At 45.4% G+C, this 26981-nt stretch overlaps 1 protein-coding gene across 2 annotated transcripts in view; it reads left to right on the top strand.

The window, feature by feature from the left end:
* LOC135216322 (serine/threonine-protein kinase SIK3-like) overlaps positions 1-26981 on the top strand; it is a 1037686-nt gene that overhangs the window by 110164 nt on the left and 900541 nt on the right. For both annotated transcript variants that reach the window (XM_064251493.1, XM_064251492.1), the window contains exon 2: positions 15956-16136. In XM_064251493.1, coding sequence (XP_064107563.1) covers positions 15956-16136 — 181 coding nt within the window. The remainder of the gene's footprint in view (positions 1-15955; positions 16137-26981) is intronic.

The raw sequence follows: 26981 nt of genomic DNA, 5'->3' as shown, positions 1-26981 counted from the left end.
AATTTCCCCCACCGTCTCTGATAGTCCACACGGACGCGCCTCTGAGCGGTTGGGGGGCTACTCCCAGTACAAGAAGGTTCAAGGAACGTGGTCGAATACATTCCGCCAGTTCCACATCAATGTCCTAGAAGCAATGGCTATTTTTCTGACCTTAAAACGTCTGGCTCCAGTCAAAAACAGTCATGTAAGATTAGTCTCGGACAGTGCAGTGATAGTTCATTGCATAAACAGAGGAGGCTCCAAGTCGAGCATAGTAAATCATGTAATGATTGCAATTTTTTCGTTAGCAACGAAAAATCTTTGGCACCTGTCAGCTACTCACCTGGCAGGAGCACGGAATGTCATTGCAGACTCGCTATCCAAAACGACTCCGCTGGAGTCGGAGTGGTCCTTGGACATGAAGTCATTCCATTGGATTTGCAATCAAATCCCGGGCCTTCAGGTAGACCTGTTCGCCACCGAGTCCAATCACAAACTCCCGATGTCCATAGACTGGAACAGTTGGCAGAAAATTTACCTATTTCCACCAGTAAACCTCCTGATGAAAGTCCTGCACAAACTCAGATCTTTCACAGGACAGGTGGCGTTGGTTGCACCCAACTGACCGAAGAGCAATTGGTTTCCTCTTCTACTGGAGTTGAATCTCCTAGACGGATTCCCTGTCCAGAACTGACTCAAGTAGTACAAACTCGGACTGTGTCAGCTTCCTCAAGAATTCTAAATGCCCTAACTTTATGGACTTCATGAAGTTTGCGGCTCAAAAGGATGCTAGTGTCGATCTACTAAACATCCTGTTCATAGAATCAGATAAAAGAGAGTCAACACTCAGACAGTATGATTCTGCAGCAAAGAAATTGGCCATCTTTCTAAAAGAATCAGATGCCCAAAAGATTACTACAAATCTGGCAATTTTGTTCTTTAGAACCCTGTTTGAGAAAGGTCTAGCTGCTAGTACCATTACTACAACCAAATCTGCCTTAAGGAAGATTTTTCAGCTTGGCTTTAATATTGATTTGACAGATTCGTACTTCTCTTCTATCCCTTGAGCATGTGCCCGTCTGAGACCAGTGGACCGCCCCCACACGGTCTCCTGGTTTTTAAACGATGTACTCAAATTAGCTTCAGACACTGATAATGATTCATGCTCATATATAACCCTTCTCAGGAAAACATTAGTCTTAATGAGTCTGGCTTCAGGCGCCAGAATATCTGAACTGTGGGCTCTCTCTAGAGACTCAAATAACATTGATTTCCTCCCGTCGGGTTAAGTTCTACTATCCCCAGATCGGAAATTCTTGGCCAAGAATGAAGACCCACAAAACAGGTGGGCTCCATGGAAAATTATACCTCTCACACAGGACTCATCATTGTGTCCTATTGTCACACTAAAATCTTATCCGGCCAGAACTTCTGAAAAGTCTTCAGGTCCTCTTTTTATTAGAGAGAAAGGCAGACCCATTTCCTTAAAAGGAATTAGACAACAAATCCTTTATTTTATTGAACAAGCCAATCCGGATTCAGTTCCTCGTGTCCATGATATCCGGGCAGTGGCTACCTCAATTAACTATTTTCACAATATGAACTTTGAGGATCTTAGAAATATACGGGTTGGAAATCTCCTGCAGTATTTAGACGCCACTATCTCAAGAATTTAGAGGCCCTTAAATTTCATACATTCAACTTCCCTGTCAGATATATACTTAGCTATAGACTCCGTCGTCCCCGACAGAAATTCAAATTTCGCGGCACTCGCTACAGGTAGGTCAGGTGATCTACCGCCCTGCCCTGGGTGGCAGGACTAGGAACCATTCCCGTTTTCTATCAGATTTTCTCTGTCGCCAGTGGTGTCAACATTGTTGTTACTACCTCCTGACTGGAATTCTTTTTTCAACGCTTTTGATCTTCTTTCGACCGATTTTTGGTGACGTACTTGGATCGTTGTTTGGCATTCGCTATCGTGGAATTGTTTTTGGACTTGGCTGTGGATTTTTCTTTAAAATGTCTGACTTAACTGTTGGTGTGAGAGAGTGTGTGAATGAAGGCTGGAAGGTGAGGATGCCGAAGGCTTCGGTAGATCCTCACACTCTATGCCGACGTTGTAGAGTTGTTGAGTGTTCTTTGGCTAACACATGTAATGAGTGTGAAAGGTTGAGTGCTGAAGAATGGAAGACTCTAACTTCTTACTTGAAGAAGTTAGAGAGAGATAGAGAGAGGAAAGTGGCTTCTAAAAGCCTAAGTAGATCTAGATCTAACGAACCCTTATCTAGTTCTGTAGCTTCTTCTGCTCATTATTTTTCTCCATCTATATCAGGCCGATCACAGGTTGCTAATCCTACAGATTCGGCTTCTGAAATTGCAGACCTCAAGGCTTCCCTTCAAAGAATGCAAGAGAAAATGGCAGCTTTAGAAGGTAAGCAAAGTGAAGGTGATATTTCCAGTGATGTAAGTGTCCCCAGGCCTAGACCTCTTCCAAGCTCCCTGGCCCAGAGGAGAAGGAAAGTCGAAAACCCGTACGGAGGTTGTGGAGAATCCCCACCGATCAGGTGTCCCTTCGGCAGAATCTGTAACGCCTCAGACTGCCAGGGACCGCTACAGAAAAAGCGTCCTACGTGAGTACTTTTCTTCATCGGGATCTCCCTCACCGAAACGCGGGTGGAAGGATACGAATCTTTCCCGACCTTTAAAGAGGAACTGGAAAGAGCCTGCTTTGGACTCTAGCCCCAAGCGCTTTTCTGAAGAAGAAGCTCCTTTGGTCATCAAGAGAGCTAGACAGGAGTCAACTCCCTTTGCTGCAAGGGAGCCTCAAGCGCCTTCCAGATCTCCCTCTCCTGCATTTGAAAAAGAAAGGGAGTCTTCAACCAAGAAAATATTGTTAAACCTGCAAGAGCAGCTAGCTTTTGGTGGGAGTCCTTTCCAAGGAGCCTCCTCATAGAAAGGACGATAAGCTGCCTGTCAAAAGATCAAGACACCGATCTCATGCCAGGTGCAACGAGCCTTCCAGGGAAGTTGTCGCACAGGCGGCCATCCCTGGGGGGAACGAAGCACTGGACAGGCGAGAGGTAGAAGAGGAAGAAGCGCCTGCCAGGCGCCAGACAACACCCGAGAGTGAGGATGTTTACAACAGGGAAGTTCTCACAGGAAGGGATGAGCCAGCCAGGCGCAAAGCGCCTGATTATTACCTAGATCATTCCAGGCGCCAAACGCCAACTAGGAATGAAGCACCAAACAAGTGTGAGGCGCCAGCCAGGCGCGAGGTGCCTGCCATGTGCGAAGAGCCTGATAGGTGCCAGGAGCCAATTAGTCAAGATTCGCCAATTGGTAGACGTAGGGAGACAATATCTCTTAGTACCTCACCTGTAAGAAGTTCTTCACCTACGGAAAGAAGAAAGTCGAAGGAAGAGACATGTGAAAGAAGGGAGCATTCTCCTTCTGACCCTCTCGAACTAGAGGAAGTGTCGGAAGATGAGGTTATTAATAAAGAAGGACTTTCGAACTATAAAATTCTTACTGCTCTCCTTCTGGAAGAATATGGAGATTCTTTGACTCCAGCTGCTGCTCCTTCTCCGCGCGCTCTATTTTCGAGCGCTAAATCTCTGAAGTCTTCGTCCTTCCTTAAGATGAGACCGGCCATATCAATGAAGAGGGCCCTTCAGTCTCTAGATTCTTGGATTAAATCAAAGAAGGAACTGGGGAGGACGGTTTTTTGTATGCCTCCAGCCAAACTGACGGGCAGAAGAGGCATATGGTATGAGACTGGAGAAAACATGGGATTGTCTCTGCCTAATTCAGCTGAATCGGACTTCTCGAGTCTCGTAGACTCATCGAGAAGGCACACTTTAAACTCGGCCCGAGCGACATGGGGCCTTTCTGAAATGGACCACCTCCTCAAGGGGCTTTTCCATGTCTTGGAGGTTTTCAATTTCCTGGATTGGTCCCTTGGGGTTTTGGCCAAAAAGACCCATGAAGCAGAAGGCCTAAACCCAGAAGCTTTACATAGCATCCTAACGTGCATTGACAAAGCGGTTCAGGATGGTTCGGCAGAGGTCTCCTCCCTCTTTGGTGCGGGGATGTTAAAGAAGAGAGCGGTTTATAGTGCTTTCCTGACTAAGGCCGTCTCTCCCTCGCAGAGAGCCGCCTTGCTTTTCGCTCTGCTATCAGAGCATTTGTTCCCTTCTCAGTTAGTGAAGGACATTTCACATTCGCTAACTGAGAAGTCGACTCAGGATCTCTTCAGGCAATCATCGAGGAAGAATAGGCCTGTGGCCAATGAAGATAAGAAAGGGGCTTGTCCATCGCAGCAGCCCTTTCGAGGAGGCCCTCCTTCTAGAACAATCTCCAAAAGGAAGACTACAGAAAAAAGAGGAAGAGCTTCCTTCCGACCCTTTTAAAAAGGGTAAATGAGAAAGAGATCCTCCAAACACCAGTAGGTGCCAGGCTACAAGAATTTGCGGAAGCCTGGGCAAGGATAGGAGCCGACTCGTGGTCCATGTCAGTCATCAAGAAGGGTTATTACATCCCCTTCAAGGACAGCCCTCCCCTGACATCAACACCGAGGGAACTGTCCGCCAGATACAAGGACCCTGTACTGATGGATACTCTTCGTCAAATGGTGGAACAGATGTGGGACAAAAGGGCAATCGAACTAGTACTGGACCACAACTCCCCAGGGTTTTACAATTGCCTTTTTCTAGTCGTGAAGGCTTCGGGGGGATGGAGACAAGTACTAGATGTAAGTGCACTGAACAGATTTGTAGAGAAACAGAAGTTCAGTATGGAAACGTCTGCTTTAGTCCTTGCAGCCCTTCGTCAAGGAGACTGGATGGTGTCTCTCGATCTTCAAGATGCCTATTTCCACATCCCGATTCATCATTCGTCGAGGAAGTACCTTCGTTTCATGATGGAGGGAAGGATCATTCAGTTCAGGGCCCTGTGTTTCGGCCTGTCCACGGCTCCTCAAGTCTTCACAAGTCTAATGAAGAATGTGGCAAGTTATCTACACCTGAAGGGAATAAACACCTCCCTCTACCTAGACGACTGGCTCATCAGGGCCAGATCGTAGAGACAGTGTTTGGAGGACCTTTCAACGACACTAGACCTGACAAGGTCTTTAGGATTAATCGTGAACCTCGAGAAATCTCAGATGATCCCCAGCCAGAACATGGTTTATCTGGGGATTCGGATGGATTCTCGGGGTTTTCAAGTGTTTCCTTCTCAAGAGAGAATATCGAAAGGTTGCACAACAGTCTCCAGCTTCTTAGGGAAGGAGCGCTGTTCAGCAAGGGAATGGTTGAGCCTTCTGGGGACCCTTTCCTTGCTGGAACAGTTCTTTCCTCTAGGAAGACTTCATCTCCGTCCACTACAGTTCTTCCTGAAAAGGGTTTGGAACTGGAAGACAGGACAGCTCACCGATACATTTCCGATTCCTCTAGAGGTGAAAAATCACTTAAGGTGGTGGTTACCCCCTCTAGAGGAAAACAGAGGTGTGTCCCTAGAAGTTCGGAACCCGAACCTAATATTATATTCCGACGCGTCGGAGATGGGGTGGGGTGCAACCTTAGGATCAAGAGAAGTGTCAGGCACCTGGTCGGAAGAGCAGGCGTCATGGCACATAAACTGCAAGGAGCTCTTAGCCATTCATCTTGCTCTAAAGGGCTTCGAGCAGATAGTCAGAGACGGTGTAGTTCAGATGAACTCCGACAACACCACCGCTCTGGCTTATGTAAGGAAACAAGGCGGGACTCACTCGCTCTTTCTCTACGAACTGACAAGAGACCTTCTAGTATGGGCGCATTGAAGAAACATCACTCTACTGACAAGGTTTGTCCAAGGAGAGGAACGTGAGAGCGGACAGGCTGAGCAGGAGGTTCCAGGTCCTTCCCACAGAATGGACCCTCCACTCAGAAGTGTGTCAGAACCTTTGGTCACTTTGGGGGAGGCCTCAAATAGACCTGTTCGCCATGTTCCTCTCCAAGAGGATAAGCACCTTTTGCTCTCTGGCAGACGACCCCAGAGCTTTTGCAGTAGACGCCCTTCTCCTAGACTGGTCCGGATTAGATGTTTACGCCTTTCCCCCATTCAAGATCCTGGGGGAAGTGATCAGAAAGTTTGTGGCCTCGAAGGGGACAAAGATGACTCTGATAGCCCCATTTTGGCCAGCCTGAGATTGGTTCACAGAGGTAATGGAGTGGACGGTGGACTTCCCCAGATCTCTTCCAAACAGGACAGATCTGCTCAAACAGCCCCACTTCGAGAGGTACCATCAAAATCTCCCCGCTCTTGCTCTGACTGCCTTTCGACTATCAAAAGACTCGTCAGAGCGAGAGGCTTTTCTCGCAAGGCGGCAAGCACAATCGCTAGAGCCCGCAGATCATCTACAATGCGAGTATATCAATCAAAGTGGGAGGTGTTCAGAAGTTGGTGTAGGTCGAAGAAGCTGTCCTCCTCCAATACCTCTGTGACTGAAATTGCAGATTTCCTTCTTTTCATGAAGGAGAAATCTCATCTTTCTGTACCAACCATCAAAGGATACAGAAGTATGCTCTTGGCCGTTTTCAGGAACAGAGGCCTAGATTTGGCTAACAATAAAGATCTGCACGATCTGATTCGTTCATTTGAAACATCGAAATCAAAAGAACCTACAGCTCCGAGCTGGAATCTGGACGTGGTCCTAAGATTTCTGTCTTCCGAAAGATTCGAACCACCTCGTCGGGCTTCCTTTCGGGACATTACGAGAAAGTGCTTATTTCTTTTGTCTCTCGCTACGGCGAAAAGAATCAGTGAGCTGCACGCCCTTGAGTCTCGAGTGGGTTTCAAAGGAGACTCTGCTATCTGTTCGTTCCAGACTCTTTTTCTTGCAAAGAATGAGAATCCCTCGAAGCCCTGGCCCAGGAGCTTCGAGGTAAAGGGCCTGACTAGCCTAGTAGGTAGAGAGGCAGAGAGGTCGGTCTCTTTGCCCGGTCAGAGCACTTAAATTCTGTCTAGACAGAAAGAAACAGATGGGGGGTTCGCAACACGGTCTATGGTGCTCTGTAAAGGACCCCAAATGACCGATGTCGAAGAATGCCTTGGCCTTCTTTGTGAGAAGCGTGATTACGGAGGCACATAATAACTCCCCAGATGACTCTTTTAAACTTTTGAGAGTGAAAGCTCACGAAGTAAGAGCAGTCGCGACGTCTATTGCTTTCCAGAGAAATATGTCGTTTAAGAATATCTTGGAAGCGACATATTGGAGGTGCAATTCGGTATTTGCATCTCATTACTTGAAGGACGTTCGTGTAACTTACGAGAAATGTTTTTCTCTAGGTCCGTTTGTGTCAGCGGATACAGTCCTGGGTATTGGAGCAAGCGCCGATCCTTAATTTTGTGTACATAACCCTCTTGTTGGATACGTTCTTGACTTCCTGCTGGAAGAAGAGTCAGATGTCGCACAGGCGGCCGTCACTTTGGTTCAGTAAGGAACTCGAGTGGTATCTGACTATTAGAGGGGTACAAAATTTTTTTTTTTTTTTGTACTTTAGTGTGTGTGTATTGACTGTGTAATTCGAGTTATGGGTTGTTTGTGAAGAGTTTGGGGGATAACTCTTGACAATCTTAGAACTAACACAGGTGTTAGGATCGGGTGATCGGGATTGGTTGTGTGCTCCTTAAATAAGGCGTGTTGTCATATAAGTGGATTAGCACCCATTGACAAATACCAGTCAGGCTCTGCCGAGTAAGTGGATAAGACCCCATCGACAGACCCACAAGAACTCTTGGCCACAGATCACTATCTCGCTAAGGCTCTTGAGGTGAAGCAGACTCCTAGGCAGTAGCCACGAAGTCTTCCACCTAATCAGGTAGTAACCAAGGTCTATAAATACCTACAACATATGTTGTTTACCTGTCTATTCAGTAGTTAGCTGTCTCTTACCCTCCACCAAAGGGTGCCAATCAGCTAAGTATATATCTGACAGGGAAGTTGAATGTATGAAAATGATATTGTTATGATACAATAAAGTTTCATACATACTTACTTGGCAGATATATACAATTTATGGCCCACCCAGCCTTCCCGCAGGAGACAGGTGGAAGAGAGAAAATCTGATAGAAAATGGGAATGGTTCCTAGTCCTGCCACCCAGGGCAGGGCGGTAGATCACCTGACCTACCTGTAGCGAGTGCCGCGAAATTTGAATTTCTGTCGGGGACAACGGAGTCTATAGCTAAGTATATATCTGCCAGGTAAGTATGTATGAAACTTTATTGTATCATAACAATATCATTTTTCAGCAGTGGCTGCAGGGAGCATCGTCTCCCCTGAGATGGCCGAGTCTTAGAAGTCTATTTCCTATTCCTTTATTCTGCTTAAAATTTTCCCTTGATACTCACTCTTTCCTTCCTGCCTCGCTCGTAATCCCTACCTATCTCCCTTTGGTTCTGGGCTGGTTTGCTTATCAATCCATTGCCGGACATGTACATAGTTTATTTTTGTAATTTTTGTATTCCTTACCTGTTGTTTTCTCAGGATAGTATGAATCCGGTCATATTTGTTCTTCCTGTTTTACCATTGTATCTTATTACTTTACATCGGTTATGAAAACTTAATTTTAAGAGTACATTTGATTTTTCTTGTTACTTTACATTGGTTATTAAAACTTAATCTTAAGAGAACATTTAAGTTTTATTGTTCTTTATATCGTTTGATTTTGTATCTTCCAAGCTTGTATGGCCATTCTCTGATACAATTTCACTGGCCGACACAGGTCGAACCCAGAAAAGGGATTTTGACAAAGGAAAAATATATTTCTTAGGGAATACCTGTGTCGTCCGGTGAACCCATCCCTCTCTTTTCCTGGTCCCCACCCTGTAACCAGCCCAAGCTTGGCTGCGTAATCCAGAAATAGAAGGTAGATGCTGTAGTCCTTGTAACAGCACTTGCCTAGAGAGGGGCTTTGAAGGGAATCTTCTAATTGGCAGAAAACCTGTGGTAGTGGCCTCCACTCGCCCCTTTGCTTATACCGACGCCCTATGGGTGTTCGAGCTGAGGGTAGTAACTTCAGCATTCCCTTTAGCTTTTTTCTCTGGCATATTTAGCATCTATTTATACCTAGAAATGTGTGCTACAGGTGTATTTCACCGGGCGACACAGGTCTTCCCCCAGAAATAGATTTTTTCTTTGTCAAAATCCCTTTATTACACTAGCTCACTTTTTACTGCCTGTTAATCATTTACCTGTAATTGCTTCTTTTTGTGTTATTTCAATGGTGGTTCTTCAAGTTAGGCAATTGTCTTTCATACTATTAAAAATTATTCTATTCATTCTGGTAAATCATTAATTTTGTTCATGAAACTTACCTGTCATATATATATAGCTGTATTTTCTGAAGTCCGACAGAATTTAAAAAATTCCGACACACGCAGTGGTCGGCCAGGTGGTTAGTACCCATTCCCGCCGCTGGGAGGCGGGTATCAGGAACCATTCCCATTTTCTATTCATAATTTTTCTGTCGCCGGTGCTGAAAACACCTGTTTTCAGTACCTCCGGCTTAGGATTTTGGAAACTTCATTGCCGCTAAGTATCCTAATTGTCTTTTAATTTATTTACTTGGATTTGTGGCTAGGCATACGCTATCTTAAATTGATTTGAATTTGATTCATTTTTGCATAAGATATCTGAATCTAGTTAGGCTAGTTTCAGAGGGTGTTGTCTGCTAAGATAAGGTGTGGCTACCGAAAGCTTCGGTAGATCCGCACTTGGTATGCACGAGGGGTATGGGTCTTGCTTCTTTGTTGAGATTTGTCAGGTAAGGAGTGTGAGACTTTGTCTAATTCCGTAAGGAAGATGTATGATTCGTATGTACGCAATTAATCAGTAAACATGTCTAATTCCGTAAGGAAAAAGTATGATTCGTATGTACACAATTAATCAGTAAACAAAAGTCAGTGTAGTGAACCTGATAACCTTCCTGTAGACTTTATTTTGCCTAACCCTATAGTATGGCCTACGGGTTATGAATATGTCTGCGAGAGGTGATCGCTCTCCTTCATTGTTGTGAAGAGTGCTACTTCTGTTATTGTTACTCCTAACTCTGTAATGTTGCCTTCGGGCCCTAAAACAGTGTCTGTAGAGGTTATTGCCCTTTCTCTTATACTCTTTCGATTCGTAACTTAGAATCGAAAGTGCTTGCTTTAGAAAGCAATAGTGAAGTGGCTAAGTGCAGTGACAGTGCCCCTTGTGTAGTGGAGGGTGCGTCAGATCGGCCTTATTTCGCCTCTAGGCCGGGACCTCTGCTTGACTCCCAGGACCCGGGGAGAGAGCATGTCGAAAGCCGAAGGAGGGTTACGAGGAACCCCCACTGATCTGGCGTGCCTTCGGCAGTTTCTGATGAAAATCCCCAGACTGCCAAAGTGCGTGCACGTGCACGAATCCTGAAGGATTGCTTCTCGTCCTCGCCGCGCAAGGGTTGGAGCTCTCGGAAGGACTCGCGCCCTCTAAGAAGCTTTAGAGAAGAGGACGCTTCACGTCCTCTCTCTCGTCAGGAGGGAACGTCAGATCCGCCCCTTAACGCCTCTAGGCCTGGACCTCTGTCGGACTCCCAGGACCAGGGAGAGGGCATGTCGAAAGCCGAAGGAGGGTTACGAGGAACCCACATCGATCTGGCGTCCCTTCGGTAGGACCTGTTAACGCTTCCCAGGCTGCGGAAGATCGTGCACGTGCACGAATCTCGAAGGATTGCTTCTCGTCCTCCGAGGCGTCCTCCCTGTGCAGGGGTTGGAGCTCTCGGAAGGACTCGCGCCCTCTAAATAGAAGCTTTATAGAAGAGGACGCTTCACGTCCCCTCTCTCTCGTTATGCGTTTCAGTGAGAAGTAAGAAGGCGAACGTCGCCTGATCACGTGTACGTCTTTCCACCGAGAAATATGAAAAAGAAGGCAGTTTCTCTTGCTTGTTTTGACGCCTGTCAGGAGCGTGACGCTTTTCTGCACGCTTCTTTTGACGCTCGGCTTGAACGGGACGCTCGGATGGACGCCAGGCGCGTGCCAGTGGACGCCGAGCGCGCGCCAGCGCACGCCAGGTTTGTCTCCTGGCTGAACGTTTCTGTTGAACTCTTCAAGCTCTTGTTTAAGATTTGAGCCTGAAGAATGTGAAGTAAGCAGTGCTTCGGAGGAAGCTTAAAGTGAACAGACAACTTCGTCTTCGAAACCCAGCAAGACCTCGGGTTTCGTGAATTCAAGAGGTCTCTGTCAATATTATATTGCTTTTCGCAAAGGTGGATGGAGTTAAGGAAAGCTCAAGGGAAGATCTCGTTTTCTCTACCGCAGTCAAGACTTTGCGATAAGGCAGTTACGGGTTATGTAAAGGCTCGACGTCCTGCACGTCAGGACTCTCAGCAACGTTCAGTAGGATTCTTGCAAAGGCACTCATCAAAAGGACGCTCTTCAGGAAAGCGCAAGACAGGACTTCCTTTGCCATACTGCCAATAAATTTTAAGCTTTAGCAGGCATTAGTTGTGATACGGGAGAGGAAGCTGGTTGGAGAGTTTCTTCCTCTTCCCAGGATAATTTTGCAAGCTTTTTAGCCCATCTGAAAGGGTTTTTCAGATGATAGATTTTGTTAGTTTCTAGTCGGGACTACGCTGCCGAATTGAACATCGTCGTTCTACCTGCCGTAAGCCCCGTCTCTTAACAGGATTCTTGCCCCTTCCTCGTTTGAGACGGGAATCGGAAAATAAAATGCTCGACTTCCTGGATTACGTTTTGTCAATTCAGTGACTTTCCCCCATTGACAATATACTATCGTTTTGTCAAGTAAGTGGGTATCCCCTCATTGACAAAATATCTCTTTGTCCCGTAAATGGGTTAGTTCTCATTGACAAACATCTCATTAACTTGATATTGCGTAAGCGAATAAGCTCTTATTGACAAGATTCGGAAGAGCTCTCATTCGTCATTCGCAGACTCGTACAAGAAATAGACTTGTAGACTATGTCAATGAACGCTTATGTCCAATAACATAAGAAGCTTGAGCTGTCTGCTTCGATTCTCTAAGTTTTGTTCATGAAACTTGCCTGTCAGATATGTATGTAGCTGTATTTCCGAATTCAGCTATATATATGTCTGCCAGGTAAGTATGAACAAACTTTATTGTGATATAATATCATATTTTGCCTTGCGTTATTTTACTACTGGTTGGTTCAAGTCATATACGCTTGCTGTAGTTACCTCTTCGGATGGCAACCGAGAGGTCTATTGTCTGTTATTTTAAGGACATTTAATCGTTACTCCCTGCAGCCTTCCAGGAGTTTCCGATTTATCTTTTACCGTTGTATGGTAGTGTTCTGACGACACAAACGCATCTATATATTTAGCGTTTTCTGTTTCGCTTAATATACCAGCTTGAGAGTCTCTTTCTGCTCAAAAAATAACGGACCTATTTCTTCGTAGAATAGGGTAGCTGGCAACCCAGACATAAAGTTAAGAGACGACGTTCGTAAGCTGCTGGCTGCTGCTGTGTCCAACCGAGCCAGTAACTGTAACAGATCGTGCGCTGTCATGCGCGGTAGGTTACGTCTCTCTCTCCTGCGGGATTGACTGACTAACCGTATCTCTGTGCTGGCGGTTACGTCTCTCCTGCGGGATTGACTGACTAACTGTATCTCTGTCCTACAATCACGGACTTTAGCCTAAGATTGAGGGGATTTCTTACGTGAATGAATAAACGTTGCATTCGTTTTGCCTTACTATGTTCAACAGTTATCTCTTAATCCTTTCGGTGCTCGTTACCGCATGGTATAGAACTACGAGTCTACCGCAACATTGCACTTTTATATGCTCTCCTGCTTAGGCAAAGCGCAGCCTTATTAGGGAAGTAAGCATACTCGGGAAGGGAATGGATGAGCTTGCTGGGGACCATTTCCTTCCTGAAGAAGTTTGTTTCCCCGAATAGACTGCAATTCAGACCACAGTTTTTTCCTACCGGGAAACTGAAATATTATTCAAGATCTAGGAATGATTCTGAACATCTCTCAGTGCGTCTTATCACCTGAGGTGATAGAAGAAGGTGCCGGACATCTGGATAGGGTTTCAGATGTCCTGGATCTTAATCTGAAAGAAGTAAAAGCAATTCGGTCGTCCCTCCAGTCCTCGAAACGAGTTTGTGGAACCAGTGGTCCAGATCAACTCTGATATTCCACAGCTCTCTCATATCTTAAGAAGTATCTTCTCTCGGTCCCTGTTCAAGTTTACGAGAAAGAGCCTATTATAACAACAGGCGTAGAATGTAACGATCCTCTAGAGGTTCGTTACAGGATTGCAAAAGTCCATACAAATCGTCTCGATCGACGGCAGCAACTATTGACTTCCGAGTGGAATCTTTCTTTAGAAGTAAGTTGAGAGTTGTGGAGACTTTAGGGACGCCCTTTCATTCTTCTCCGATATGTTGAGGACGAAGAGGCTGCTTCTTCTCTGCTCCCTTATTCTCGATCCGGGATCAGTACCATTAAACGCCATCCTATGATATTGAACGGGGATGGATGTTTAGTCTCTTTTTCCCCTTTTTCAGTCACTTAGGAAATGTAATAAGAGGATTTATGACGTCACAGGGAGCGACAATGACGCTGATCGCCCCATGTTGGCCTTCAGGATCCTGGATTCACAGAGGTCACATCCTTCCTAGTTCACTTTCTAAGGACCTTTTCCGAGAGAGTTGGTCTACTCTAACTCGAAAGGTACCTATAACCTCTCCGCTCTGAGTCTGACTACGTTCAGACTATCGAGATGTTGACAGGAATAAGATTACCGTCTTCCATTTCCGTCTGAAGAATGGGATAAGCTGGCAGTCACAACTATTAAAGAATACGCAAATATGTTGTTGACGGCCTTTGGGCTCAGAGATTTGCGTCTGTCAGACAACAAAGCCCTTCACGATCTTTGAGTTCTGTGGAATCTTGAAACTCGCTCACCATCTACTTTTTGTCTCACCTGTTTTCTCGGAGTCAGACACTCGTGCGAGATCAGGCGACATATAGTAGCCCTGAGTTTCTTGTTGACGAAGTCGGTTGCGTATATACACCCCCGATGATCATATAACATGAGACCAGGTTGGACTGTCAGGCATTCTTCCTTCGGGACTGAATCGCCTTTTTGCTCCTCGCTCCTTTCTCCTGGCACCAGAAGCTCGAGTCAGGAGTTGATTCGCTGACGACGTTGGGTTGCGTTGATACACCCCCCAAGGTTTGCTTAGATTGAATCGCCCAGGCAGTCCAGACACTCATCCTTCAGCGAAGAATAGTGCCTTATGGTCTTCAGGGTACAGCCTTGCTGTCCTTGATTCGTCTGACTGGTCAACTGGTCGGTCACCTGACTTTAGTACAGACGGACTGACTGTGCATGTCCAGATCGAAGCTTTCAATATGGAACTTAGACGTAGTCTGAAGTTCTTGATGTCAAAGCATTCGAACCTCTCCTACCTGTTAACTTCTTGCATGTGATCAGGAAGGCCTTCTTCTAACCACCCTAGATACGACAAAGAGGGTTAGTGAGATTTTAAGCCATCGTCACAAGTTTTGGCATTAGAGAACACAAAGGCGGTGTGCTCTCTAAGCCTTCCGTTGTGGCCTAAGAAAGGAAACCCGTTTTGTCCTTGGGCCAGGAGCTTGGAAGCATGGATGGCACAAGTTAGTGGGCAGGAGCCAGAGAGAGTCCTGTGCCCTGTCGGGTCTCTCAAGTTTTATCTACATAAAACTCAAGAAAGTCGAAGTCATTCGGGCAATCTGCAGTGTTCCGAAAAAGACCAGACTTTCCCATATCGAAGAACACCCTGGCTTTAGTGTTAAGGAGTTCTTTCAAAAATGCTCCTTCATTGTGTTTGCACAAAGATTTGAAATCTTTTTATCTGAATGCTCACGAGGTGAGGGCGCGGCCTCGGAAGCATTTCAACAGATCATGGCACTCGGCAACATCCTGAGTACCATGTTTTAGCGAAGCAACTCTGTGTTCACTTCACACTCCCTGCGAGATGTGAAGATGGCATATGAGATCTGCTGCTCGCTAGGGCCATACGTGTCTGCAGACACAATCTTGGGGGCAAGAAGTACCACTCATCCTATCCTGTAGAAAATGGTTAGGAAGAGCTCTTAATTTAGTTGTTGAGTCGCCGACAACGGCGACTTCTTAACTCTTAAGCCTTAGTTAACACACCTTAACTTTGGCTAGGTTGGTCAGGTGGTGATATATATAATTATATATATATATTTATTTTACTTCTTAGCCCTCATGGTATGGTCAATATGGTCTAGTCACATTGTGGTCACGCCCCCGTTGACAGATCATCTGGAGTGCACCAGCTTTATAGGTCTCTACCTCGCTGGCAACTCTAGTAAAGCAGAAGCAGACTTGGGTGACAGTAATCACGAAGTCAGCTATGCTAACAGGTGGAACCAAGATGTAAATCATCTGCATGCATTTGTTTCCCAAAATCCTTCTATTCTGTCCCTTCCCACCTCCAACGGTGGGATTCAGCTATATATATATCTGACAGGTAAGTTTCATGAACAAAATGATATTGTTATGATACAATAAAGTTTGTTCATACTTACCTGGCAGATATATATAATCAAGTACCCACCCACCTCCCCTCAGGGGACAGTGGAAATAAAAATTATGAATAGAAAATGGGAATGGTTCCTGATACCCGCCTCCCAGCGGCGGGAATGGGTACTAACCACCTGGCCGACCACTGCGTGTGTCGGAAGTTTTTTAAATTCTGTCGGACTTCAGAAAATACAGCTATATATATATCTGCCAGGTAAGTATGAACAAACTTTATTGTATCATAACAATATCATATTTAATAATATTCACTGTGTTACTAGCAGTTTCAGTTTGATTTTTTAGGTTATACAAAATATGTGGTAAAACTCTATTTACTAATATACTGTATGAGATGGTACACAGATTTTTAACTAGATATCTTTTTCAGGTTGCCATAAAAATCATAGATAAGAACAAAGTTGACTCGGAGAACTTAAGAAAAATCCTACGTGAAATAGAGATTTTAAAAAAGTTAAGACACCCTCATGTTATTCGCCTATACCAAGTGATGGAAACAGAGAAACATATTCATCTTGTTACAGAGTATGCCAGTGGGGGTGAATTATTTGGTAAGGAAAAAAAAAAAAAAAGTTTGATTTTAGTATGCCACTGACTTGACTGTTATATTGTGTACAGTACAGTACATAATAGTAGTTTCCATTTTTCTGGTGAAGAATTTTCCATAGTGTGAATGGCATTCTTACTTTCTCAAAGTTTCTGTTATTTTTTCTTAAGATTTAGAATTATGTAATGAGCTGTTCATGATTTGGATCAATTTCCATATTTTGACACTTTCTCTTTATGCAAAATCTTTTTTGTACTGATGAAGATGATACCCAGTGTGTTCATACATATTACAAACCTTTGTCATATACTAAACCCCAGTTCTCATTTAAATATTCAGAGTGAGTTCTAATTCAATGGGAGTTCTTGCTTAAAAACTCAAAGCAGTGATTTCTCAGTATTATCCCTATCCCCTAGAGGTGTAGTGTTGTCAGCGCATCTCACATTGTACATTGTAGGAACTATTACTTAAGGTTCTGTCCAGTGTTCCTTCAGCCCAAAGCTGCGACCTATGTCATTTCTTTTTGTGCACCTCTGTTCATATTCTCTCTTTCATCTGACTTTCCACCTTCTCTTAACAATTGTTTCATAATGCAACTGCAAAGTTTTACTTCTGTTACACCTTTCAAGCCTTGTTACTGTCAGTTTCCCTTTCAGCTCTGAAGAACCTCATAGGTCCCTGCGCTTGTTCTTTGTCCTAAATTCTATATTCCAATTCTATAGTATATATTTCTGAAAATTAAAACTTTCCAAAACTTCCCTATCATACCAAGGGCCAAATGCCCGTTTTGGTAAAAAAAATTGCTGGTCTTGCTGTAAAAGGTGAGGGGTCATTTTTTACATCTAATGACCCTCCCTAATAATTTCTGGATGGACAACTTGAAAATTCCACATTGCACTTTTTAAGCATGTGCAGTATCTACAGGCAGTCCTGGGTTAGTGGCGGGGGTTCCGTTCTGACAGCTTGATGAGAAGCGAAAATCACTGATAACTGAAAATCTGACGTTTATGGCCCCATGGTGACGATCACCAATGAATGGTGCCTCTGTTAGATATGTATCCGTGCTAGACAAGCGTCATTAAACCAGATTGCCAATTGCTGAGTCTGGGACTGCCTGTACTACTCGCCTAACGTGCGATCTCGTGTACATATTGTGTGACCCCCAAATTTTCACCCCCCCCCCCCCCAAATTATTTTCTCATTTAATGTATGACACTTACCTGGCAGGTATATATATAGCTATATTCTCTGTTCCACCTGGCAGAAATTTTCAAATCTCGCAGCAAACGCTAGTAACCTATTAGTAGTTCAGGATACCACCACCCCGTTACCGTGGCGCTAGCGCCAGGAACCGTTCCCACTTGGGCCAGATTTTCTCTGCCAGCCGAACCGGCAACATTGTTGGTGGTTCCCTGCTAGGATTTTCTTCTCGTTGCTGACTTTTCATGGAATTATTGGTATCGTACTTGGAAACGTTAGCTTGGCATTCGCTTTGGATTGTTCTTGGAAAATGTCTGACACTGGTAGTATGTTTAGAGTTTGTGTGAAAGAGGGGTGTAAGGTAAGGTTGCCGAAGGCTTCGGTCGACCCTCATACCATTTGCAAGAAGTGTAGAGAGAATGTGTGTACTTGGGAGAGTAGGTGTGTTGAGTGTGAGAATTTGTCAGAGAAGGAGTGGAAGATATTTATGAAATATGTTGAAAGGCTTGAGAAAGATCGTGTAAGGAGATCTGTTTCTCGTAGTGAGAGGTCGAATACTTCTAATAAAAGGAGTGAATGTGTTTCCTCTCCAGCTCCTTCTAACGTAGAGTTGGTAGTTCCTTCTCCCCAGGTATCTCCTGCGCCCGCTGCTGTATCAGAGGGGGCGAACGATACACAGATTGTTAAGGTGTTCGCTGCCCTTGCGTCCATGGGTGACCAAATACAGCGCCTTACGGATAAAGTCAGTGCTTTTGATGTCAGTGAAAGTGTAGTGGAGGGGGCGTCTGATCGTCTCTCTCATGCTCCTAGACCTAGACCTCTGTCAAGCTCCCAGACCCAAGGGAGAAGGCATGTCGACAGTCGAAGGGAGGCGAGAGAGGTTTTACCACGGTCAGGCGTCCCTTCGGACAGTCCTGTTGTAAGATCCCAGGCTGTTGCAGTTCGCCGCAGAAAAGGCGTAACTGGGAAGTGGGCGTCCTCTGATGGTTCGACATCAGAGCGGGAACATAGGTACTCGGTAGTGTCTCGCCCCCTCAAGAGGACGTTAAGGACATCGACTACTCAGGATAGACGAGCTCAAGATCGTGAGGCTTGGAGCAGCCCGGAGGTTTTGTCCTCCTCGGACGACGAGGACATGGTTCCGATCAAGAGGAAGAAGATTGTTCGATCGAAAGAAGACTCGGTATGACCCGTACGTTCCTGGATTTCGTCAAGAGACTCCCCCCAGTCCTCTTGCTTGTCCTCTCCTCTTCTCTCTCCTTCGGGTAGAGTCCAAGATCGCTCTCCTTTGCGTCCTAGTCCTTCTCGTCTTCCTCCTCCTCCTACGGCTGTTCGTCAGGAAGATAGTACGAAGGATTTCTCAAGGGAAATGCAGTCTAAGCTTGCAGTTCTCGTTAATTCATGGGATGCTCCTTTGCAAGGACCTGCAAGGCGTAAGGACGATTTCCTTCCCGTTAAGTCTTCCAAGAAGACGGAAGACAAGTGTTTGCTCGCCGAGGATTTAGGACGCACGGGCTCTACGAAGACGGGCGATCGCGTAGTCTTTCAGGACGCAGGACGCAGGAAGAAGAAGATTGTTTCGGAAGAAACAGGACGCAAACGTCAGGACGCGGAACCGCTTGTGGACGCAGGACGCAGGCGGCAGGAAGCAGATGTGTCTACGATGGACGCAGGACGCAAACGGCAGCACATCGATACTTCTGTGGTTGTAGAACGCAGACGGCAGGAAGCAGAGACTTTGTTGGTCGCAGGACGCAGGCGGCAGGACGTTTATCCAGCAGCAAAACGTCACAACGATAGTGATCTGCAAGACATTTCTTCAGCAGAAGAAGAATTGGACTTTGTTGAGGAGAAGAATGTGGAACCGTCTTCGGATTACAAGATCCTTACTTCCCGTCTTCTTTCTATTTTCGAAGGGGAATTTCAACCTACGGTGCCTTTATCTCCCCTGTTTCAGTTTTCCAAGACTAAGACTCCAAAGAAGTCCTCTTTTCTCAAGATGACTCTGTCGATTTCGGCCAAGAAGGCTCTTCAACGAGTGAATAACTGGCTGAAGGACAAGAAAGAAGCGGGGAAATCCTCTTTCGCTTTTCCCCCAGCCAAGTTAGCGTCGAAGTCTGGAGTATGGTACGCTACTGGAGAAAGTCTTGGCCTGGGAGTACCTGCCTCCTCCCAGGGGGACTTCTCCAGTATAGTGGACAGCTCGCGCAGACAGGCGTTGCAGTCTGCCAAGGTCTGGTGGACTTCGTCCGAGTTTGACCATCTTTTTAAAGGAATTTTTAGGACTTTCAAAGTCTTCAATTTTCTAGATTGGTCATTGGGAGCTTTGGCGAATTCCTTAGAAGACGAGAATGCCCAGGATTCGGAAGTGGCTAAGAGCATTATGTCCTGCATGGACAAGGCTCTGAGAGATGGAGCAAATGAACTGGCTTCATTGTTCACAGCAGGAATTTTGAAGAAGAGGTCGCTTTTGTGCTCATTTGCTTCTAAAGGTGTTTCCAACTCACAGAAATCAGAGTTGATGTTCTCTCCCCTTTCAAACCAACTGTTTCCGTCAGAGGTTATTAAGGATATAGCGCTGGCGCTTTCTCAGAAGGCCACTCAAGATCTGCTCTCTTCGTCGGTAAGGAAGTTTTTACCATCCAAGTTGGTGAAGAAAACTCCAAAAGAATCAAGGCCTTCTCTACAGCCCTTTCGAGGCAGAACTTTCGCTCGACCCGCCTTTAGAGGCAAGAGAGTACCCGCGAAAAGAGGAGCCAAGACCACCTCTAAACAATGAGAACTCAGTCCTCCAGACAGCAGTAGGAGCCAGACTTCAAGGATTTTGGGAAGTTTGGCAGAACATGAAGGCAGATCCCTGGGCCGTCAACGTAGCTCGGGAAGGGTACAAGATTCCTTTCTTAAAGAGACCTCCTCTCGCAACATCTCCGAGAGCCCTGGGGGCAAATTACAACGATTTAGTGAAGAAAACGGCTCTATGGGAGCAAGTCTCTTCCATGCTAGAGAAAGGAGCCATAGAACCTGTTCTGGATCACGAATCTCCGGGATTTTACAACCGGTTGTTCCTGGTTGCGAAGTCTTCGGGAGGTTGGAGACCAGTGCTGGACGTAAGTCAACTGAATGTTATGGAAAAGACCAAATTCACTATGGAGACGAACGATTCAGTACTGGCAGCGGTACGTCCAGGGGACTGGATGGTTACCCTGGACTTACAAGACGCATACTTTCATATTCCGATTCATCCAGGAAGCAGGAAGTATCTAAGGTTCGTGATTCAGAACAGGGTCTTTCAATTCAAGGCCCTGTGCTTCGGCCTTTGCACAGCCCCCCAAGTGTTCACGAGGATGATGTCCAATGTAGCAAGATGGTTGCACTTAAGAGGGATCAGAGTGTCATTTTACTTGGACGACTGGTTGATAAGATCCCAATCGAGAAGTCAATGTCTGGAGGACCTGAAACAAACATTGGACTTAGCAAAAGACCTAGGTCTTGTGGTAAACCTGGGAAAGTCTCAGTTGAATCCCAAGCAACAAATAGTTTATTTGGGGATTCAGATATCGTCAGCGACTTTACGGGTTTTTCCGTCCCCCGAAAGGCAAGCCCTATGCATTCGGAAGGTGCAGGACTTCCTGGAGAAAAACCGATGCTCAGCAAGAGAGTGGATGAGTCTACTGGGCACACACTCTTCGCTAGAGAGGTTCATTTCTCTGGGAAGACTGCACATGAGACCTCTACAGTTTTTCCTGAAGGATTCATGGCCAAGAAAATTGCAACCGGATTCCTTCCAGTTTCTAATTCCTGCCAAAGTGAAGGAGGAATTAAGTTGGTGGCTAACCCCAGGCAGGTTAGCAGAAGGGATGTCGCTTCAACAGAAGAGCCCAGACCTCATCTTGTATTCCGACGTGTCGGACGCAGGTTGGGGAGCGACATTAGGCCCTCAGGAGGTGTAGGGTCTTTGGAACGAGGAAGAAACAAGTTGGCACATAAACAGGAAGGAACTGATGGCGATTTTCTTGGCCTGGAAGCACTTCAGAGAGTTGATTCGAGACAAGACAGTGCAGATCAACTCGGACAACACCACGGCTCTGGCATACATCCGCAAACAAGGAGGGACTCATTCTTTTCCCCTCTACATGCTGGCAAAGGAAGTCCTACTTTGGGCGGAAGAGGAAAACGTTGTTGTGCTCACCAGGTTCATCCAGGGAGAGAAGAATTTGAGAGCGGACCTGTTGAGCAGAAGAGGACAACTTCTTCCGACAGAGTGGACGTTGCACCAGGGGGTATGTCAGAGCCTGTGGAAGTTGTGGGGCCGTCCGGTAGTAGATCTTTTTGCGACAGCCAGAACAAAAAGATTACCAACCTATTGCTCTCCGGTTCCAGATCAGGAAGCAGTGGCGGTCGACGCCTTCCTGATGGATTGGACAAACCTAGACGTTTACGCTTTTCCTCCATTCAAAGTCTTGGGAAAGTTATGAAGAAATTCAGGGAGAGCCAAGGAATGAGGATGACCTTAATAGCTCCGTTTTGGCTGGCCCAAAGTTGGTTCACAGAGGTACTGGAATGGACAATAGATACACCAAGAACTCTTCCTCTAAGAGTAGATTTACTCAGACAACCCCACTTCGACAGATATCACAAGAATACCCTTGCTCTGGGTCTGACTGCGTTCAGACTATCGAAAGTCTTGTCAGAGCGAGGGGATATTCTAGAGAGGTGGCCAGTGCAGTGGCTAGAGCCAGAAGAACCTCCACAATCGCAGTATATCAGTCGAAGTGGGAAAATTTCCATAAGTGGTGTAGGAAGAGGAAAGTGTCTTCATCCAGTACATCTGTGACTCAAATCGCAGACTTCCTCCTATACTTAAGGAAGGATTTAGGATTGTCAGTGTCTACAATCAAAGGCTATAAAAGTATGTTGACCTCAGTGTTTAGACACAGAGATCTAGATATCTCTAATAATTTGGACCTTAGAGTTCTGATTAGGTCATTTGGTACTAAGAAACAGCCCCAATGCAGGCCACCTGCTTGGAACCTCGATGTTGTCTTGAGGCATCTAACCTCTAGTAAATTCGAGCCTTTAGAGAAAGCCTCTCTGAGAGATGTGTCTAAGAAGACTATCTTTTTAGTCGCTTTGGCAACGGCTAAAAGAGCTAGTGAGCTTCAGGCCATTTCAAAGAAAGTGGGATGGAGACATGGTAAAGCAGTGTGTTCATTCCAGGAAGGTTTTTTGGCCAAGAATGAGAACCCTGCAAATCCTTGGCCAAGATCCTTTGATGTCTTGGGTCTATCTGAGTTAGTGGGACATGAGCAAGAAAGAGTTCTCTGCCCAGTGAGAGCATTACGTTTTTACATTGAAAAAACAAGAGAGGGAATTCTGATGCTCTTTGGTGTTCAGTCAAAGACCCCAGTAGATCCATGACAAAGAACGCTCTAGCCTTCTTTATGAGAGAGTTAATTAGAGAAGCTCACATGTTGTGTCAAGAACAGAGCTTCGGTATCTTGAAAGTGAAGGCTCATGAAGTCAGGGCAGTTGCGACTTCATTGGCGTTTAAAAAGAATTTAGCCCTCAAAGAAATTATTGAATCTACCTTTTGGAGAACTAATTCAATATTTGCGTCTCATTATCTTAGGGATATTCAGACAACCTTTGATAATTGTCAGACGCTAGATCCATACGTGTCCTCGGGTACAGTATTGGGCAAAGGAGTTACCACCCCATAACCTTCTTTTAAGCTAGTATTTTATCAGGTGATGGTGTTTGTGTTTATTGGTCGTCTGAGAAAAGTGTGTTTGCTTTTATCAGTCTGGTTTGTATTATATTGGTGTGGTGTGTGTGTGTGTAGTTCAGGTTTTGATCTATTACTAAGCTTGAATGCCATGGCATAAGAGGGCTGTAGGGTTCTGTCAACACATTGGTCACGCCCAGTTGTCAGTTCCAGTCTTAGCTTCTTCAACATACAGGACACTTCCTTGTTGAGAGCTCCTAAGGTTTAAGCAGGCTTAGAGGCAGGACCTACGAAGTCAGCTACCTTAGCAGGTAAGGAACCTAGAGTAAATTGATCATTTTAATTATTTATACTCTAATAATGTTGCTGTCTTTGACCCACCTCCAAATGTGTCAATCAGCTATATATATACCTGCCAGGTAAGTGTCATACATTAAAATGAAGTTTTTATGTTAAAACAAAGTTAAATGTATACTTACCTGGCAGGTATATATAATTTAATGCCCACCCTCCTCCCCTCAGGAGACAGGGTTCAGAGAAAATCTGGCCCAAGTGGGAATGGTTCCTGGCGCTAGCGCCACGGTAACGGGGTGGTGGTATCCTGAACTACTAATAGGTTACTAGCGTTTGCCGCGAGATTTGAAAATTTCTGCCAGGTGGAACAGAGAATATAGCTATATATATACCTGCCAGGTAAGTATACATTAAACTTTGTTTTAACATAAAAACTTCATTTTATCTTGCGTATCATGCAAGTTCTTATTTTGAGAGCATCAATTCATAGGGTTGGTAGTTTCGCATGCTAACGGTTGACATTAGTCATTTGGGTGTGTGCTGCTACTCAAACTATTTTTTTTCAAAATCCCAAGAACTGACCATAGAAAATCCCAAGATTATAAAAAAAAAAAAAACAAGATGATAAATATCTGCCAAGCCTTAAGTCCTAAATAATTCTCTCTCTCTCTCCTCTCTCTCTCTCTCTCAGAGAGAAAACAGCATTTTCTGTACCATGGGAACACTTTCAGTATCATAAGCCCCCAACCCCTCGAGTAGGATTCCTTTATGGGGTGAGGGGGTAAGGGACCCTGGTTTCTGTGGAAGTGCAATTCTACTTCCACAGGTGCTCCGGGTCCTGACGGAATGTCCTACAATCCTTTGTCTCATGCTCTTAATTCCTCCCTCTTCTACTATCTTTTGCTTTTTCTCAAATCTCCTATCCAGCCTCTCATATCGTATCATTTTGTGGATTGTTTTTGTAGACAGCCTTTGGCATGAATCTGACAAGGCTCTGATAGTGCTTTTGATTTGATGGAGGGTGGGCTTGGACGGCATTCCTCCTCACCTGTAAAACTGGAGTATTTGACGTGTTCTAGGAAGGGAAAACTTTTATGTTAAACTACACACCCAATGCTGGGTCCGATCTCGATGGACTAATGACCCCCAAGACACTGGGTGAGAGGGTGTATATCTAGGTTGGATGGACCCCCTAGGGTGCCCTGTTAAGGGAATCCCATCCTTGAAATGTGGCTCCGGGTATTGGGGCAACCTGGACAAATTCTTTGAACTAATGTCCCATGGATTGCTTCATCTTTCTGTTGATGACCCTGGCTTAGCTAAAGGCCACTCATTTGGACCTTCAACTTCTGGCACTACTATGGACTTGGAGACAACTATGGATAAACGTAACCTATTAAAACCTATTAAATCAAGGCCCTTTGATATCAGCAAATGTCAGAAATCTAAGCACACTACAATCACCAATTTGGCCAAGTGCTGTTGAGGTGAACAATGTTAAAAATTTTAAGGTTTTGCATATTTTAGACATACCACCAGAACCTGATTATGTGACCATCTCAAATTCAGTGAGTATCTTTGGTTTTATATCAGAAATTAGAAAGAACTTTGTTGAAATCAACCAGATGTGGGAAGCATGGTTCACATTTAGTAAGTGTGAAAATGCCCTAAAAGCCAGTTGTAATGTTAAAGAAGTGAAGATAGGCAGGTTGATAGTAAGAGGAGCTCTAACAGATAGAGCTCCAAATAATATGGATGTGTATATGCCATCTGAATGGGAGTCTGACTCATCTCAGATTCAGCAGAAGAGTGTAGCTATGAGGTCTCCCAAACCACCTGTGTGGCTGGTAGCATCAGCCAAGGAAAAAAATTATGATTATTATAAATTTAGTAAGTTCCTTCAGAATAAGGCAGGATGTATAAAAAGTGGGGACATATCAAGGTTTGGTAAATCTACAGTTCTAAACATCTAACTCACCTGGTAGTTATATATATAGCTTACGTCCCTGACGTCACGGCAGAATTTCAAAACTCGCAGCAATCGCCAATAGGTGCACCACCTGTGCGCCCTCTACCCAGGTACGTAGAACCATTCCAACTATTCCTCAGATCTTCCCTGCCGCCGCTATCGGTGACATCGTTGGAACTTCGCTCGCTTAGCCCGTGTTTTTTGCAGTTGATTTGGTGAAGTACACTTTGGCTTTGGCTTTCGCTTGATTTGGATTCTTGATTTGGATTTTTCTTGACTTAATTGGATATTGTTGGTTTTGACCCTTGCTTGTTTGATCTCTCTTTTGATAATTCCCAACATGACTGACTCTGCATCGAGTGTGAGAATGTGTGTGAGAGGCTGCAAGACTCGGCTTGCTAAAGCCTCGATAGACCCTCATCCTATTTGTAGCAAATGTAGAGGTAAAATTTGTGAGTTGGGTGATGGGTGTAATGAATGTGTGGACTTGCCTGAGACTGAATGGATTGAGTATTACCGCTGTGTGTGAAAATTAGAGAAGGATAGAATAAGGAGAGCGAAGAGTACTATGTCTCGCTCCTCCAAAGATAGTCAAGGAATAGACAGTTCTCTATCCCTCAATGAACCTTTTGATCCTTCGTCTGTAGTAGCAGTACCAGATCCAACTACGGAAACAGGTAAGAGTCCAACATTAAAGGACATGATGACAGCCATTCAAGCCCTTGGACAACAGGTAGAATCCCTGGCAGAGGATAGGGAAAAATTGTGGTCTAATGTGAGAGATCTGAAAGTGGCTAGTAATATAAAAAGTGCAAGTGCAGTGGAGGGTGCGCCCTCTCGGATCTGTCGTGCTCCTAGTCCTAGACCGCTTCCAAGCTCACCAACCCCTGTGAGAAGGAATGTCGACCAACGAAGGGAGGCGAGAGGTTTTAGCTCCCGAGCGGTCGTCCCCTAGAGCGTACCTGTTGACGAATCCCAGGACGCTCACCCTCGCCATTGGAAAGGCGAGGTTAAAATGTTTTCTTCGTCGTCTGACGACACAATACCCAGACGGGGCTGGCGTCAGACTTCGAAATCTAGACCCCTGAAAAGACAATATCCAGTAGAGCAGGACGCCAAGCATCAAGAACTGCCAGGATGTAGTCATTGGAGCAGCCCGGAGTGCTTCCCTTCCAGCTCCGATATTTGCTCTCCTACCAAGCCAAGACGCAAGATGTCGCACAGGCGGCCGTCGTCTTTGGTAGGAGGCAAGGAAATGTCGGAGGTGGGGAGGCCTTCGGTGCAGGCAGCAACTCCAGAATGTTTTCTCTTTCAACTCCGATGCTTTCTCTCCTACCAAACTAAGACACAAGATGTCGCACTGGCGGCCGTCGTCTTTGGTAGGAGGAAAGGAAGTATCGGACGGAGGGAGTCCTTCGGTGCGTGCTGCAACTCCTGAACGCTTCTATTTCGACTCTGATGCTTGCTCCCCTTCCAAGCTAAGACGCAAGATGTCGCAAAGGGGGGTGTCGTCTTTGGTAGGAGGACAAGAAGTATTGGACGATTGGATGCCTTCAGTTCATGTTCCAGCTCCTCCTGTGGATTGGCGTTCGTCTTCAGGACATTCGTCTCTCGCCGAACAGGATGAAGAGAGAGAGATTGAAGTTGCGGCTTCCCCAGTC

This window comes from Macrobrachium nipponense, chromosome 6 (assembly GCF_015104395.2).
Source record: "Macrobrachium nipponense isolate FS-2020 chromosome 6, ASM1510439v2, whole genome shotgun sequence".
In the NCBI taxonomy this organism is placed as follows: Eukaryota; Metazoa; Arthropoda; class Malacostraca; order Decapoda; family Palaemonidae; genus Macrobrachium; species Macrobrachium nipponense.
Note: the sequence above shows the minus strand (reverse complement) of the source record. Positions and strands in the feature narration are given on the sequence as shown.